At 34.0% G+C, this 15610-nt stretch overlaps 1 protein-coding gene across 1 annotated transcript in view; it reads left to right on the top strand.

Annotated features, from left to right (window-relative positions):
- Nucleotides 1-15610, top strand: part of CNTLN (centlein) — a 512321-nt gene that overhangs the window by 379053 nt on the left and 117658 nt on the right. The window contains exons 17-19 of the mRNA XM_016424268.2: nucleotides 6831-6966; nucleotides 11714-11804; nucleotides 11886-12094. Of these exons, the coding sequence (XP_016279754.2) occupies nucleotides 6831-6966; nucleotides 11714-11804; nucleotides 11886-12094 (436 nt within the window). The remainder of the gene's footprint in view (nucleotides 1-6830; nucleotides 6967-11713; nucleotides 11805-11885; nucleotides 12095-15610) is intronic.

The raw sequence follows: 15610 nt of genomic DNA, 5'->3' as shown, positions 1-15610 counted from the left end.
GGTTTTTTTGCAATAACACTTTATTTCATTATGAGAATTAAATATAATAAGGGTCCTTATATCCGAGTGTAGTACATTCTAAGATTTACTATAGATGACCGAAACTGCAGATTTAAGTGAATACCTGCTAACTCCAAACATTAAATTTCTTGTATATCCATATATATGTATATAATGAAGTTGAACTAATAAATTAAATACTAAGATATTAATGAAAATAAATACAGTAATAATATGGTACACTGTACATTATTATACAGTACCCTTTCTCTTGGTTGTTCAAAGGAGGACTAGCACTTCTGGTGTGAGGGCTTACTGAGCTCCTCTTCAAGGCTGCTCACTCATCTTTGATATCCACTTCCCCCAGCATCTGTGACCCCAAGATGCAGTAACATGTCACACTCTAGTAAACCATTTTGATAGATAGGCTGACCCAGGTTGAGGGTAGCTGATGGGCCATAAACCTGTTGGTGAGTTAGAGGGACGTCTACTCCAGGCATGTAGAGACTTCCCCTGGGGGAGTGGGTAGATAAGAAGTTTATGCCATTGGCCATGGAGGCAACCGAAGCAGGCACTGTGGTCAGATATCAAAGATGCCTGGTCATCCACCATATCCTGGGCCATGCCCAGTTAGTTGTCTTGACTTTTGTCTTGCCCTTGGATTTTGATGACTAGAAGAGAGAGTGAGACTGACAACCTTGTACAACTCTGCCTTATCCAAATTTCATTTTTTTCGACCTTTGCTTAACACATAGGTAAGTGAATCAGCAGATACCAAATTAGTGAATATGGGGCCCCTACTGTATTATATTTACTGCATGACAAAAGACTCTCAAGGAACACTCAACTGCAAAGAATTCTCATTAGATCACACAATTGGATCCCAAAGCTGAGAGCTTCACTGACTTCAAGACAGTCTTCTCCTTTAAGCTTTTGTAGCTGATGGCATAAAATACTGGCAGCTTGTTGCTACAGTGGATAGAGTGCTAGACCTGGAGTCAGAGAGATAAGTTCAAATCTTGTTTCAGATAATGACTTCCCATGTGACCCTGGACAAGTCACTTAAGTACTCTCTGCCTTAATTTTCTTATCTATAAAAAGGGATAATAATTGTGACTAATTCCCAGGATTGCTATGAGAATCAAAGAGGTAATATTTGGAAACATTTAGCAAATTTTAAAAGCTACCTAAATATTAGATGTCATTATTAGCTATAATATTATATTTAGAGTATTTCCTATATGCCAGGCAATGTGCTAAGTGTTGGGAATAAATATGAACAAAAATACAGATAGTTTCTTCCCTTAAGGAATACAGGGCCCATTACCCAAAGGTAGTAATAGAAAATCAAACAATTCCTCCTTTAAGAAAAAAAAAGAATGAAGGTTAATAGATGGTCTTGAGCATGTAATACACAAACCAAAATCTATAGAAATGGTTTTAGAGCAAGCAAATATCACTCCAATGATCAGTAGTAAAGTTTTGTAACAGATACATACCATTGGATTTGTAAATGTAACTAAAAATGGTTTAGCCCCCCCACAGAACCTTTAAAACAACCATGGTTCAGGAATGGAAGGAAACATCTTTGTATGGGCAGCATCCTCATGAACTCAGTCATGCCAGTTTATGAAATTGGAGAGTTCTATGGTGGCAAATAAAATTTAGGTTATTGTTATTATAAATCATATAATGGCTATTTTAAGGCTTCCTTTAAGTTTACTAGCTTCTATCAGAAGTCTTCTTCAACTCCTTGTTAATTTCAGTGCTTTCTCTTTGTTATTTTTTCCTATTTATCCTGTATTTAGCTTGCTTTTTACATATTTCTTTGCACGTCTCTTCCATTAGATTGTAAGTTCTTTGAGGGTAAGATTTGCCTTTTGCCTCTCTTGGTATCCTCATAGCATAGCACAGTGCCTTGCTCATAGTAGGTGCTTAATAAATGTTGATTGAGACAAACCTCAGATTATTAGTAATTATGTAATGAATGCTAGGAATTAGAAAGCACACCATTGTAGGCTATAAAAATGGAGCATCTCGCTAACTGTCTGAGACTTGATTTGATCTTTTCTGTAACAGAGTAATTCAAGAATGATTCCCAGATCAGGAACCAATCTGTTTTTGTCAAAGGAACAGTGTAGCACATTTTTTTTTTTACTTTGGAAGTTATTTGATGCTCATTATGCCCAACACCTCTTGATTTTCACTTCAAAAATTATGTATAATATTTTAGTTATGAGGTTTTTTTATCTAGACTAAAAGCCTCTGACCTCTTATTTTTAACTACTAAAAAACGTTTTCCATACTGCTCACTTTTGCATTTAAATTGCTGGGTATTTTAATATGGAGGCCTCATGGAGTTCTTCATAAATCAAAAAAAAATTCTTTTCCTCCTCATCCTCAGCAACATAAGTGCATATGTAGTCTTCCTAAAAATGTTTAATATGATCATTATAGCTATGATATTACAAAATGTCTTGTGAAGTGGTATTTCTTATTGTTCTGGGATTCCCATTAAAATAAAAACTTCTTTATTAGCCTCTCCAATGAGAACTGCATACATCCTTCCATTTAGTTGAAACTTATTTTTGTCTGATTACATTTATAGCAAGAATGTTAGACTGATTTGAGTTATTTTCCCCAATCGTTCTTCTGCTCATAGCTCATAGGAGGAATTCATTAAATATGGATCCTTGAGAAAGAATTGAGAATTAAACTAACAAGTTTTGAAACTTATGATCTTCAGCAGACCATATATTTACAGTCACATAATATGAATGATATATAGAATACAAAATCTGATAGTACTTATTCTTTGCATAAAAAAATTAATTTGGAAGAGTAAAACTCCTCCCTTAAGTCTGCTACTAGGTAGATTCATTTAAAAATTTCAAAATATGTAACAAGAGGTTATTTTATTCAAAAACCATCTAATTATTATTGTAAAGTAAGGAGTAGGGAGATACGATCTCAAAAAACTTGTTTGCCATTATTGTGGATGATAACCAGAGCAGAAATAAGGAAGAGGTATTTTTCTATTGATATTGAGGTCCTCTCAATTCTCCTTTTTTTTCAGATGACATTATGCTGATCATATCAAACCCTGGGACAACTGAAAGTACTCTTCAGTCTGGTCTATAATGTATCAAAACATTTCAGCCTAACCATTACACTAAATAAACTAATTACATTAAAAATGTCTATTTTCCAGATTGTGATAAAAGTAAGCTGACCAAATCTCTTCCTAGAATTGGTTTGTTGGTATATATCAGATTTCTCAAACAAACACTGCATGAATATGGACTGGGTCAAGAATTGAAAAAGAGGAATAGAGTTGACTGGATTATATAGGAAATGAAATAGGACTTTTAATTATACTAAACTCCTTTTAATAGCAATAGTTTTCTGATGATGTTGTATGTTTACAAGTAATGCAATACCAGTCTCTGAAGAATTAAAATTGAGATTTGACCCAAGTGGCACAAGGGGACTTCAATATATTCCTAAGAAAGAATTGTGCAAGAGAAACAGTATAAAGGAAATCATCCCAAAGATCTATGACTGCATGAAAAAATAGTCTATTCTTTGTAGCAAGATCAAGACATATGTGGTAGACAACCAACAGGATATATTGATATTCATTTATCATAAGATAGAGAAAACTTTGATCATATTTAACCCCACTGGAAGATTTGTAGGAGGATATGAACATAAATTGTACTGGATGAGAAGTTATTCTCATCAAGAAGTACCTTAAAACAAAATCAAACTTTTGTCTGTGTGCACACATGCATACACACGTGTGTTGTGTGATGCAGTTTGGTCCTATAAATCATAATTTGTATGAATCCTCTAGTCCCTGAAGAATTAAAATTGCAGTTGAACCAATTAACAATGGTGAAAAATATCATGGATAGAAGACGGAAGGGCATAAAAGTATCAATTCCCATTATGTATGACCAGAAAAGAACATATACCAGTTATGGAATAGCCCATTGGCTGTTCCAGAATAAGACCATCTCTTTCTCTGGGCACGTTCTCTGACCCTCATGCCTGGAATGATCTCCCTTCTTTGCTCTGACTACTGACCTGTGTGTCTCCCTTTAAGTTTCAGATAAGATCCTACCTTCTACAGAAACCTCCCCAGGCCTTCTTAATTTTCCTACTTTTCCTCTGTTAATTATTTTCTATTTATCCTGGGAATGGCTTGCTTTGTATATGTATCTGTTTGTGGGTTGGCTCTATGTTAGACTGTAAGGGCAGGGACTCTCTTTTCCCTTTTTTTGTACCCATCTCCCTCCCATTGCACAGTTCCTGGTAGACTAATAGGCACTTAATAAATGCTTATTGATTGACTGATATAATGAAATGAATGAAACAAGATAGCCCACATTCTGTATTAGTAAACATGGAGTGTTATAAAACCTATGTAGAAATCCCTTTAGCAGTCTATATGAAACCCCCACAGAAGATTTTTGTGATTAAATGAATAAGAATTATATAAAATGAAAACCACAGAATTGCAAATTGGGAAGGACCTCATTTCCTACCTAGTACAATATCAATACACTAATAACTATTAGCTGGCATGTACCTGAATGAAAATGCTTTTTAATTAGTTATTTCTAACTATTTTCTGAAAATCTCTACAGAAGAAGACTTCTACTTTGGGTGATATCCCATTCCATTTCAAAAATTCTAATTATTAGGAGGCTTTTCCTAACATCAAAACTAAATTTTTTTTAAAAGCTCTTTTCTTCTTTGTCTTAGTATTCATTCTAAGAGAGAAGAGAGGCTAGGCAATCAGTTAAATGACTTGCCCAGGGTCACACAACTTGGGAATTTCTGAAGACAGATTTGAACCCAGGTCCTCCCAACTGTAGGCCTGGTGCTCAATCCACTGTGCTACTTACCTCCTTATATCTAACCTAAATCTTCCTCTCCATGATTTTGCACTCATGCTTCTGGTTCTGCTACTTGAGACTAAGCAAAATCAGTTGAATCCTTCTTCAGTATTATCTCTTCATATCCTTTAAGAACAGCATCATGTATCTTTAAGTTTTCTCCTTTCTAGTCCATTCATCCCCAGTTTCTTTGGCTTTTAATCTTAACATTTGATTAGCCTTTATCCAAATCTTTGTAAAGAATTTAAAGCCATGTGAGATGAGAGCCAAAGAGTAATTTGACATTAAGCCATTAATAAGACTCCTCTGGGTCTACTCACTTAAAAGTTACAAATTTCTCTAGCAGGATAACTAGTGTAATATTTGGTTAAGTATAGGTAAAATATGTATATTAATCTACCAATCTAGATTCCTTTTTTATTGATTTGGAGGTGCTGAGTGATGGCTAATTTTATACCTTTCATTTATCTTTTCTTCCAGAAGCTGCTCTGCCATTCTGTCCTACACAGTGGAGACTTTTCCCACTCTTCAGTCTTTCTTGACTGCAAGGGTAGGCTCTGCTGAGGTTTAGGGAACATTTGGTTGTCCAGAAGAGATTCTGAGATTAAAAGATACTACAGAGAGGCAGCTAGATGTCCCACTACCATCAGAGTGGGCACATGAGAATATTGTCTGTGAAGAGTGCAAAATATAGACATGGAATTGTGGGAAATTTGACATGCAATTCAGTCAGCAAAATGGCTCTCTTTTAAAAAAATAGAATTTACATGCTGATGGATTTTTGATTTGAGGTGGTAAAAATTGAAAGTCCAGTCATACCTCTCATTATGCAATCTTGCTTAAGGTCCAAGATCATGGCATCTTGATTTGACTTACCACATACCCTAACCCTGCTTTCTTTAGGCTAAAATTAACTAGTCTATAATATGCAGTTTTAGACTCTATCCCTGGCCTATTTAGTTAGATTGTATGTATACTATGTATTTCAGAGATGATTGGCAACCTTCTCATTATTTTCTAAAAACGTACATTGAAATAAATCAATGAAATATAAGTCACAAACTCTCAAACTAATTTAGAAAGCACCTTAGGGTCCAATCTATACTTCAACAATCCAGATTCTGTCTGAATGCCACTGCTAATGGGAAAGTCATAGTCTCCTTTAAACAGTCTTTTCAAATTCAGAGCACCTTATATTCAATTGTTAGAATTTCTTACTCATTTTCACTCATTTTGTAATATTATGATTTGAAAATAATGTATCATGTATTTTAATATCCTCTTATAATAAGTAAGGTTTAATAAATTGATATGTGTTTACATATGTAACTACATACTTATTCATTTTGTAAATTTAAATTAGTCTCACTTTCTTACCATTTTCATTCAGAGCAAAATCTACAAAACCTCACAGGGTTCCTTCTAATAAGTAATTTATTCTGCTTTGCTTAAATATAGGCAACTCAATATTTGTGTTGCTCTTATCCTTCTTCAAAGAATATTTTAAATAGTAGGGCCTATTTGGCAGTTCATATAGATCAGTAACCTATCTTTTGACAGGTTTTTCATATGACATTTCCACTAGTGTGCATCATTGTAAATTTGCCTAGGGGATATTAGAGATTTGAAAATAATAATTAACTTGATTGTCTGCTACTGTACTATCATTTCCTTTAATTAACACTACAACTGTAGCCACATAGTAAAGCACAAGGTAAAATAGAGATTGTATAGGTATCTCTTTTTCTTGGTGAATGTAGATGTATACATTGGATAATTCTTTCCTTGATCTGAAGTATCCTTGGCACATGTTTAGACTTCAATTATTTTTAACTTTACCTAAAATTGATAAATTATTTAAAGATTCAACCTGGAAAGAAATAAATTGCTTTAATAAATTTTCTTTTTGAATTTTTCCTACTGAAGTGATTCAGAAGATCTGACCTCTCAAAACCTAGGAACAATCATTGTAGAAACATCTGAAAAAGATAACATGGAACAGACAGAAGAAAAAGCAAAAGGGAAAGAAATTATATTAGGTATAAAAAGTCCAACCAAAAAGGTACATGACATAGCTTTACCTATCTTATAAGAACTGTTTTTAATGGTTTTTAAAAACGTCTTTAAGTTGCCTATTATCTGACCCCAAATGACAAAATTAGTGATTTTAAGCTTAGTCCTTTTCCTAATTTTAAAATTCTTTTCAAAATACATGCAATAAAATTAAAATTAATCACATTGTACATGCTTATAATATTTTATCTGTTAAATAAAAATTAGTTACATATTTTATTAATAAATGAGAATATTGGCTGAAAGGATAAGCTTCTCATAAATTTTAATCAATTATGTTTAATATTCTCTACCTAATGAGAAGCTCAGAGAGGCTCTCATACTCATAAAGTGTCTTATCTTTAGTTACATTTAAACAGAAAATAATAAATATTTATTCTTCAGGAGAGAACAAAGCTTATTTTGTTTCCATTGGATCAACTCAGTACTAACATTAACTATCTTTTTTTAACTACAGTTTCTCCCTATCTTTTAAGTCAGCGGTTCTCAACCTCTCAATTTGTAGCAATGAGAATACATAATGCATATCAGGTATTTACATTCCAAATCATAACTGTAGCAAAATTACAATTTTGAAGTAGCCGCCAAAATAATTTTTTGGTTTGGGGTCACTGCAACATGAGGAACTGTATTGCGGGGTCATGGCATTAGAAAGGTTGAGAACCTCTGCTTTAAGTTAAAGCACTTACTATATGCCAAGGCAGTGAGTTGTCTGGGTGCTGGGGAGACTAAGAAAAGCAAAATACTTAGTTTCTGCCCTCTTAAGAGTTCACTTCTAAAAACAGGAAGTGAAAAATATTTAAACTATGTTTAATAATAGATTACATCATAATCATTAGCAATTACTTCTCAGTGTCCTTTCAGCATAAACCAGTACAAAAAGTTGGAGTATAAATGTTTTATTTAACCCTAATCACTAGATTGTTTTTGACTGAAACAGTAGGGGGCTGTGCTCTTTAAAGCTTTTAGCTGGCCCAGAATGGCTTCTTTAGGGGTCCTAACATATCAAAAGGGAACTTTTAAAATTTCTACAATTGACTAAGGGCACAAAAGGTTTATATTTGCTTAGAGTTTACATTATTATAGGTTATCCGGATAGGTTGTCTTCATCAAAAATCCTTACTATAATGAGCAGCTAGATGACTCGGTGGATAGAGAACTAGGCTTAGAGTTAGGAGGTCCTGAGTTAAAATATGGTCTTAGACACTTCCTCTCTGGGTGATCTTGGGCAAGCTACTTAAACTAAATTGCCTAGCCCTTACCACTCTTTTGCCTTAGGACTGGAACTTATATCTATTCTAAGACAAAAGGTTGTTAAAAAAAATGTTGTTTAAAAAACAATATACTATAGCCATTCTTTCAAATGATAATCCAGCTTCCAGTTAAACTCACTACTTAACCATGGGCAGCCCATTCCATTTTTGTACAGCTCTAATAAAAAAATTAGATGAAGTTTTTTTCTGTTTAAATGAAAAGAATATTTACTTTCTAACTTTGTATTGATTTGAGCTTTACATTGCTCATCCACCCTATACCAATATTGCATTTATCTCCCCCTACCAGGGTTCTTGCTGTTTTACAATACAGCTCAGGCACCGTCTTCTTTCCTGAGCTTCCCAACTCCTGGTGCCTTTCCTTCTAAATTACCTTATACTTAATAGACTATATATAGTCACATTTGTCAATTTTCCATTTGTACTTTATTTTATAGATAGATGAGCATACACACAGAGAGGCATACATATTGTTATCTACTTCATTTGAATGTGAACTCATTGCAAATGTTGTTACCTCCCCAAAAAGAAATGCTACTTGGGACTTATTTTAACTTTTACCTATTGGTCTTTGTTCTGCTCATTTGGACTCAGGGAAATAAATCTAATCCATCTTCCATATGAAAACCCTTCAATGTGTATAGCTATGTCCCCCAATTCAAGTTTTCTCTTTTCAAGAGCAAATATTTCTACTTCCTTCAAATATTCCTCAAAGGACATGATTTGAGACCTAGAATAATTCCTTAATCATAGTAGGCACTACTTACATATTTATTGTATTTAATTGAACTTTTGGTGCATGATATTCCTGTCTACTAATTAGTTATTGTTGACAGATACTTATTGAAGAAATTTATACTTATAAAGAATATAAAGAAATAATGTATGGTCTTAAGTACCAAACATTCTTTTGGATATGTGCATCCTAATATGAATGCTGTTAAAAGTCATTCATATTATTTTTTCATATGATATGACTACAAAATAATATGAATGACTTTTAACAGCATTCATATTAGGATGCACATATCCAAAAGAATGTTTGGTACTTAAGATATATTGTGTAGTTGGAATATTTGGAGTTAAAAGTCCTGGGTTTGAATCCAGTCTTGTGCTCTATTTTGAATAAGTTCCCTGATATTTTTGGGTATCTTGTCTACTAAATGAAAAAGTTGTACCCAGTTTCTAAATACTGGGATCTTAAAACATTTTTGGAGCTGTTCTCTTGGAATTTACTTCAGTCTGTGACACATTCTTTTTAACCTTGGAGGATAAAATTAGTTTTTCTAAACTGCTAAAATTAATTTTCTGCTCAGTCTGGTGATTGAAGAAGATAGATGCTTAAGCTAGGAAGTACTATTTTGAATAAGAAATGACATGTGACCATACAATAAAAACTATTTCCTTGTGTGGCTTTAAATGGACTCTGGATATTGAGAAATGGCAACATGATTAGAGGAGGTGTAGAGGGTCACACAGTAATTAGTTATTTTGAAGGAAATCATTCACTGTGACTTTAGAGTCACACTTTATATTTAATCATTCATTTTGTCTATTCACTATCTGTAAAGTGTGTATAGCTCATTGTCTCAATGAGAATTTGTCATTCTAAATTTTAGTTAACATGCACAGGTCAGGTAATTTGGCAGTTATTTTAGATTAGGGGCTGCTGTTTTTTTAAAATAAATACAATATTCTAAAGTTTTAAAATAAAAAAAATTTTCCTAATGAATACCAAAAATGCATTTTAAAAAATCCTTACCTTCCATCTTAGAATCAACAGAAGAGCAATAAGGGCTAGGCAATGAAGGTTAAATGACTTGCCCTGGTTATATAGCTAGGAAGTGTTTGAGGCCAGATTTGAACCCAGAACCTCCCGTCTCTGGGCCTGGCTCTCAATCCACTGAGTCACCTAACTGCCCCTCACATGCTTTTTGATGACAATACCTCTTCAAAGATGCCACAAAACTAAACTACTCATTAACTTATTTCAGAAATGAAGTATTTTTAAAAAAATATTTAATTTTTCTCATCATGCAAATCACACTCCCAAATTGGTCATTGTTTCTAAGAGCACACTCATGCAAAACCAAAACTCCAAAATAAAACCATAAATACACTGATGTGAAAGATGATATGCTTTGATCTGCATCCATCTGACTCCAACATTTCTTTCTCTAGCGGTGGATAGCATTACCTGTTATAAGTCTTTCAGGATTGTCCCAGATCATTGCATTTCTGAGAGTAGTCAAGTACTCACAGTTGATCATCATTCAATATTGCTATTCTTATATACAATGTTCTCCAGGTTCTGCTTATTTTGTGCCATATCAGTTCATGCAAATTTTTCCAGTTTTTCCAGAAATGAAGTCTTAATATAATGTATATTTTGTGAGAAACAATCTTTTTTTAATAATTAATTTCTTTCTATGCCAAATAAAAACAAAAATAAAAACTAAGCACTTAGTCAACATATTCATCACCTTTAAAAAAATTCTACCATGGTAATACTCATTCCAGTTTTCTAGATTTTAAAAAATGTACCTTTTTTCTTTTCAATTTTTTTTGGAAAGTAATATTTATTATCTAAGAGCAGTTTTGGAAAGCAAGCCAATATAGCATTGTTTTATTTAATATGAGTATACTATCATCTAGAATATCTGGGGAAAGAACACTCCTTGAGGGAAAGTAATTTATTTACCTATTTACATTACTTTACTTTTTTAACTTGGGTACTACAAAGAGTAATGGTTGGAATTGCTTTCTTAATTTCCGTATGATTATTTTCCCACTGAGTGCCAGGAAAAATTTCAAGAATCTATTATTTCATGAATATCTTTTTCTTGCACCATGCAGAGACATTTGAGAATCTCATATTACCACTTGAAAACAATTTGTGATTATCTGTGATTAATTAGAGTACAAGGGTAGCATAGGTAATTGCAGTGCACAGATTAAGTCTAAGATTTCAGTTATACTGCTATAACTGGTAACTAAATAGAAGAAATGAAAATTTATTTTCTCCATTATTTGCCCAAATCTACTGGTGACACAATAGTGAAATAACAAAGAGGTGGTCAGACAGCATTGAAAAGGGGAATAAAGAACTAACACACCAAGAGCCAAAATAATTAAAGACCCACACTATGTTTTATTTTAATACTTGTCACATTGGTGCCAGTTTTCTTTAAAAGGCTTTAAAGAATATCCTGACAAGTTAATTTGACCTTCTACCTGCCAGTTGAATTTCAATCCATAAGTTAAGTATCCATAAGTTAAGTAGGCTTAACTAATAAATTGTGGATTTGGGATGAAGAGAAAACTAAAATTTTGTAAATTTACTTACATTTATCTTAAGTGAATTTTATTTGCCCTTAGTATGTTATAAGTTCATTTGTTTGTATTTTATTTAACTAGAGTTTATGAATGCTAAATTAATTTGTGTGAGACTTTTAAATTCAGGATATCAGTAAGAAGATTTACAGAAAATCAGCTTCACAGAAGAAAAAAATTAATGCTATACGGAGTGCATATGCACCATCTGCTAATAAAGGTGAGAACTTATTGAAATTGCCTCTTGTTTTAAGTCTTAATTGAAGACTAAAAACAATTATTTGTTATATGTTTTGTTTAGTTAACAAGGAGAATGAGAATAATGTAAATTTCTCAAAATCATTACTACTCGAAAGAGTTGGATCCATGCAGCAGCAAATCAATACACTACAGGATTTGAAAAAAGGTACAGAAACTTCTATTAAGGAATTAAGAGAAGCCAATGAAAAGCTTACACAGCAACAAGAACTAACTAATCAAAAACTTCAGACAACCAAACAAATCATAAAGGTAAAGATAATCTTAGTGATAAGATAGATCATGAGATTATAATAAAACTGTATATTTGGTTTTCAATATTGCTTAGCTGTCATTTGTGCAATTTATGTGTGTATCAATCTGTGAATTGACACATCATTGGCCAGTAATTTAAGTAGGTGTACTACTATATTTAATGAGGGAAGGCATTTAAGAAGGAAGTTGCATGGGGAATAGATGGATTTAATTTTAAAAGTTACTATAATCCTATTAATCTTGAGTTTTACATTTGATTTTACATTTCCATTTTTTGGTCTTTAGTCATCGGGTTTTGTTTGATCTTTACTCTGTATTACATCTTAGTTTTATCATAATCATAAAAGAGTTAATTAATTTGCTTACATTACATTCAACTTTTGTACAAAAATAGTCATTTAAGTCTCAAATTTTAACCTAAATTTAATTATATAAATAGCACCTTGTTTGGAATATAAAGCTCTTCAAAGCTGCCTCTTTTTTACCTTTCCAGTCTTTTACACTTTTTTCTTCTTCACCCAGCCCTATTGCCTATTAAGTGTTCTGGCACATGACCATGCCTGAAATGCTCTTCATCTTCACTCTTGTCTGCCTCTTAGAATTCCTAACTTTCTTCAAGAGTTGGGTTTAGCTATTCCTTCCTTATTTCCTTCCCTGTCCTCAACTGCCAGTGCCTTCTCCTCTATTGTAACTTTGTATGAGAGAGAGAGAGAGAGAGAGAGAGAGAGAGAGAGAGAGAGAGAGAGAGAGAGTGTGTGTGTGTGTGTGTGTGTGTGTGTGTGATCAACTTCAGGTCTGGAGACCTCAATCCTGGCCCTCCCCTAAGAATTCACCCTGAGGGAAGTCTCAGACTCACCAGTTCAGACTGAACAATATTACTCTTAGAAGTTTCCCCTGTGGTATCAGATCTGTCCCAGGAAGATCCGCACCTGTGCAAGGACCATCATTTTAGTATCTGTTATACATCAGCCACTCCTTGATGGCCCAGCCTTTTTGTGTGCTGTCAGTGTAGTTTGGGTCTCTCATTTCCTTGTAGCTGTGGAAATGCCAATCAATCATACTTCCCTGTCCTGGGTTCCCCAAATGGTATATAATTTCCCCAAGTTCTATTGTTCTTTGGAGAATCACTTAGCACAGTGATTCTCTCAGAGATACTGTTGCCAGAGTACCAGAGCCTGTGGCTCTGTGTGGTTTTTAGGCACTTGACTCTGTGGCGGCCAAAATATTGAACACTCTCCTGATTAAAGACTTAGTTTTTCTGGTGACTTTAGTAGTTCTGTGTTTTTTCCAGGTTAACGGAGTGGAGTGGAATTCTGGGGAGGCTTGTACCCTCAGAAATCACTCTAATAAGCAGACAGGAGACTTGATAAGATGCTGGCAGAGAAAAGCAGAAAGCAGAAGTCAGGGGGAAAGGGGATGAGGAAGGGAAAGAAAAGGAATTCTGCCCACACAAGGGTCTTGCTCAAGGCAGAACTGTCCTCTCTTCTAGGTACAATCACAGGCTTTTATAATAATCCTGACACAAGATTCTCCTCCTCCCCTCTGTCCAATCCCACAGAAGGAGGGGGAAAGCTATAGACATTCACAGTCTTGAGCGCATGCTTTTCAACATTACATACCCCTAAAAACCCCCATGATCAAGAAACCCCTGACTATCATGGCATTCCCAGCTAAGGACAAAAGAGATGCTTTCCAAACTTGATGTTCCTTCTTATCTTGCCCCTCTTCCTAGAGTTGGCAAGTTTCCCAGGCTAAAGATAAACTCTTTTCAAGGTTTTAAAAAATAGTTCATAAAAAACTAAAAAATTTATGAGATGGAGGGAGGCAGTTTTAGTCTAAGGAATAATACTAAGGGGGCTTAAAATGTTGGGTAATAGGGGGCAGCTGAGTGGCTCAGTGGATTGAGAGCCAGGTCCAGAGATGGGAGGTCCTGGGTTCAAATGTGGCCTCGGATACTTCCTAGCTGTGTAACCCTGGTCAAGTCACTTGACCCCCATTGCCTGGCCTTTACCATTCTTCTGCCTTGGAATCAATTAGTTCTAAGACAGAAGGTAAGGGTTTTTAAAAAATTGGGGTTATAAGTCCAATGACTACTATGATAATTATACACTGAATCTCATCACACAGACATAGACAGATAGACACACACACACATTCTGTTTCCTCCATTAGAACTTAAGTCCTCTGATGTCAAGGACTGGGTGTGTTGTATATGTTTGTTTTTGAATCAGAACCTAGTACAATGTTATACAACCCAGAAAATGCTTAAGAAATATCTGTTGATTAATTGATCTATTTGAGCATACTTTTGTGTATATCTTAATTCAATCATAAATCAATTCAAGATTTTTTCTTTAAAGGAGTATTCCTATTAATGTCTCAGGAAATTTTGATTATTATGCCTGGGGGAAAACATGATTAATAAATCTTTTAATTGCATAGAATTCATCTTAGTCTAACAATGTCTGTATCCTCACTCTGTCTTGGGTTTAAAATTATACTTTGTCTTTAGCCAAGTTTCAAATTATTACTTGGAGATTGAGGATAGCCCAATGTGGCCAGAGGGCCCACTGGTGGTAGGAGGCCCAATCCTATTCTTGAAGTTTGGAAAGAATTACTAGACTGGACCAAGTCTTGTGTTGGTGTTTAGATTGAGATGGTTAATATTAGATGTTTTAGACTGTTTAGAAATCGAGGCATCCTGATTCCACTTAGGGGTAAAGATTTGCCAAATTTTGCTTCAAAATGTCTGATCTAATGCAACTTTATTTTCACTTAAGGCCACAAGTCAGTTGGCTTTGCTTTTTCAGAACAAATGAAAAGTTGGACAAAATGAGATGATTGTTAGAAACATACATATAATATAATCAAATTCAAAATATATTGCCTAGAAGAAGCTTGGGATTTGAACAAAAGGACCATTTAATTCCATGATCTCCATCCTAGCTGAATCAGAAGCACATTTTATTTGGAAACTGAAAAGTAGTGGGTAAGACACTTGCCTTGGACTTATTTATAACTTGATGCACTGGGAGCAGGAAGATAAAAGAGTACTTCGGGGATTAAACTAAAAATCTGTAAGACACACATATATTATTTTCCTACTCATTAACCAATTTTAGTTCTCTTTCTCACAACTCTTGATGTGTCATACTAGTGCTACCAGCTGTGAAAACCACATTTTAAAAAGAGATTTGAGTTACCTGACAAGTAAAAATCAAGAAGGTAAAAAACCCACCTTTGTCACTTCATTGTTCATGTACATTTTAGAGAGCACTATGGTTCATTTGATCAGATGACTTTTAATCCATGTTGTTTTCTGAATACTGTTTAGGAAAGCTATCCAAAATGACTTAGGCCAGTCTTTGTACATCTTAAGTTATTACAAAGTAAATGTTTTACTTATGTGATTGCATAATAAACAGTCTTAAATTTCCATCAAAAATCTTCATTGGACTAGATATATTTTTATTGATTATTATACACAAGAAATACTGATGGGGAGGAAAAACT

The sequence above is a fragment of the Monodelphis domestica genome, chromosome 7 (assembly GCF_027887165.1).
Source record: "Monodelphis domestica isolate mMonDom1 chromosome 7, mMonDom1.pri, whole genome shotgun sequence".
NCBI lineage: Eukaryota > Metazoa > Chordata > Mammalia > Didelphimorphia > Didelphidae > Monodelphis > Monodelphis domestica.
Note: the sequence above shows the minus strand (reverse complement) of the source record. Positions and strands in the feature narration are given on the sequence as shown.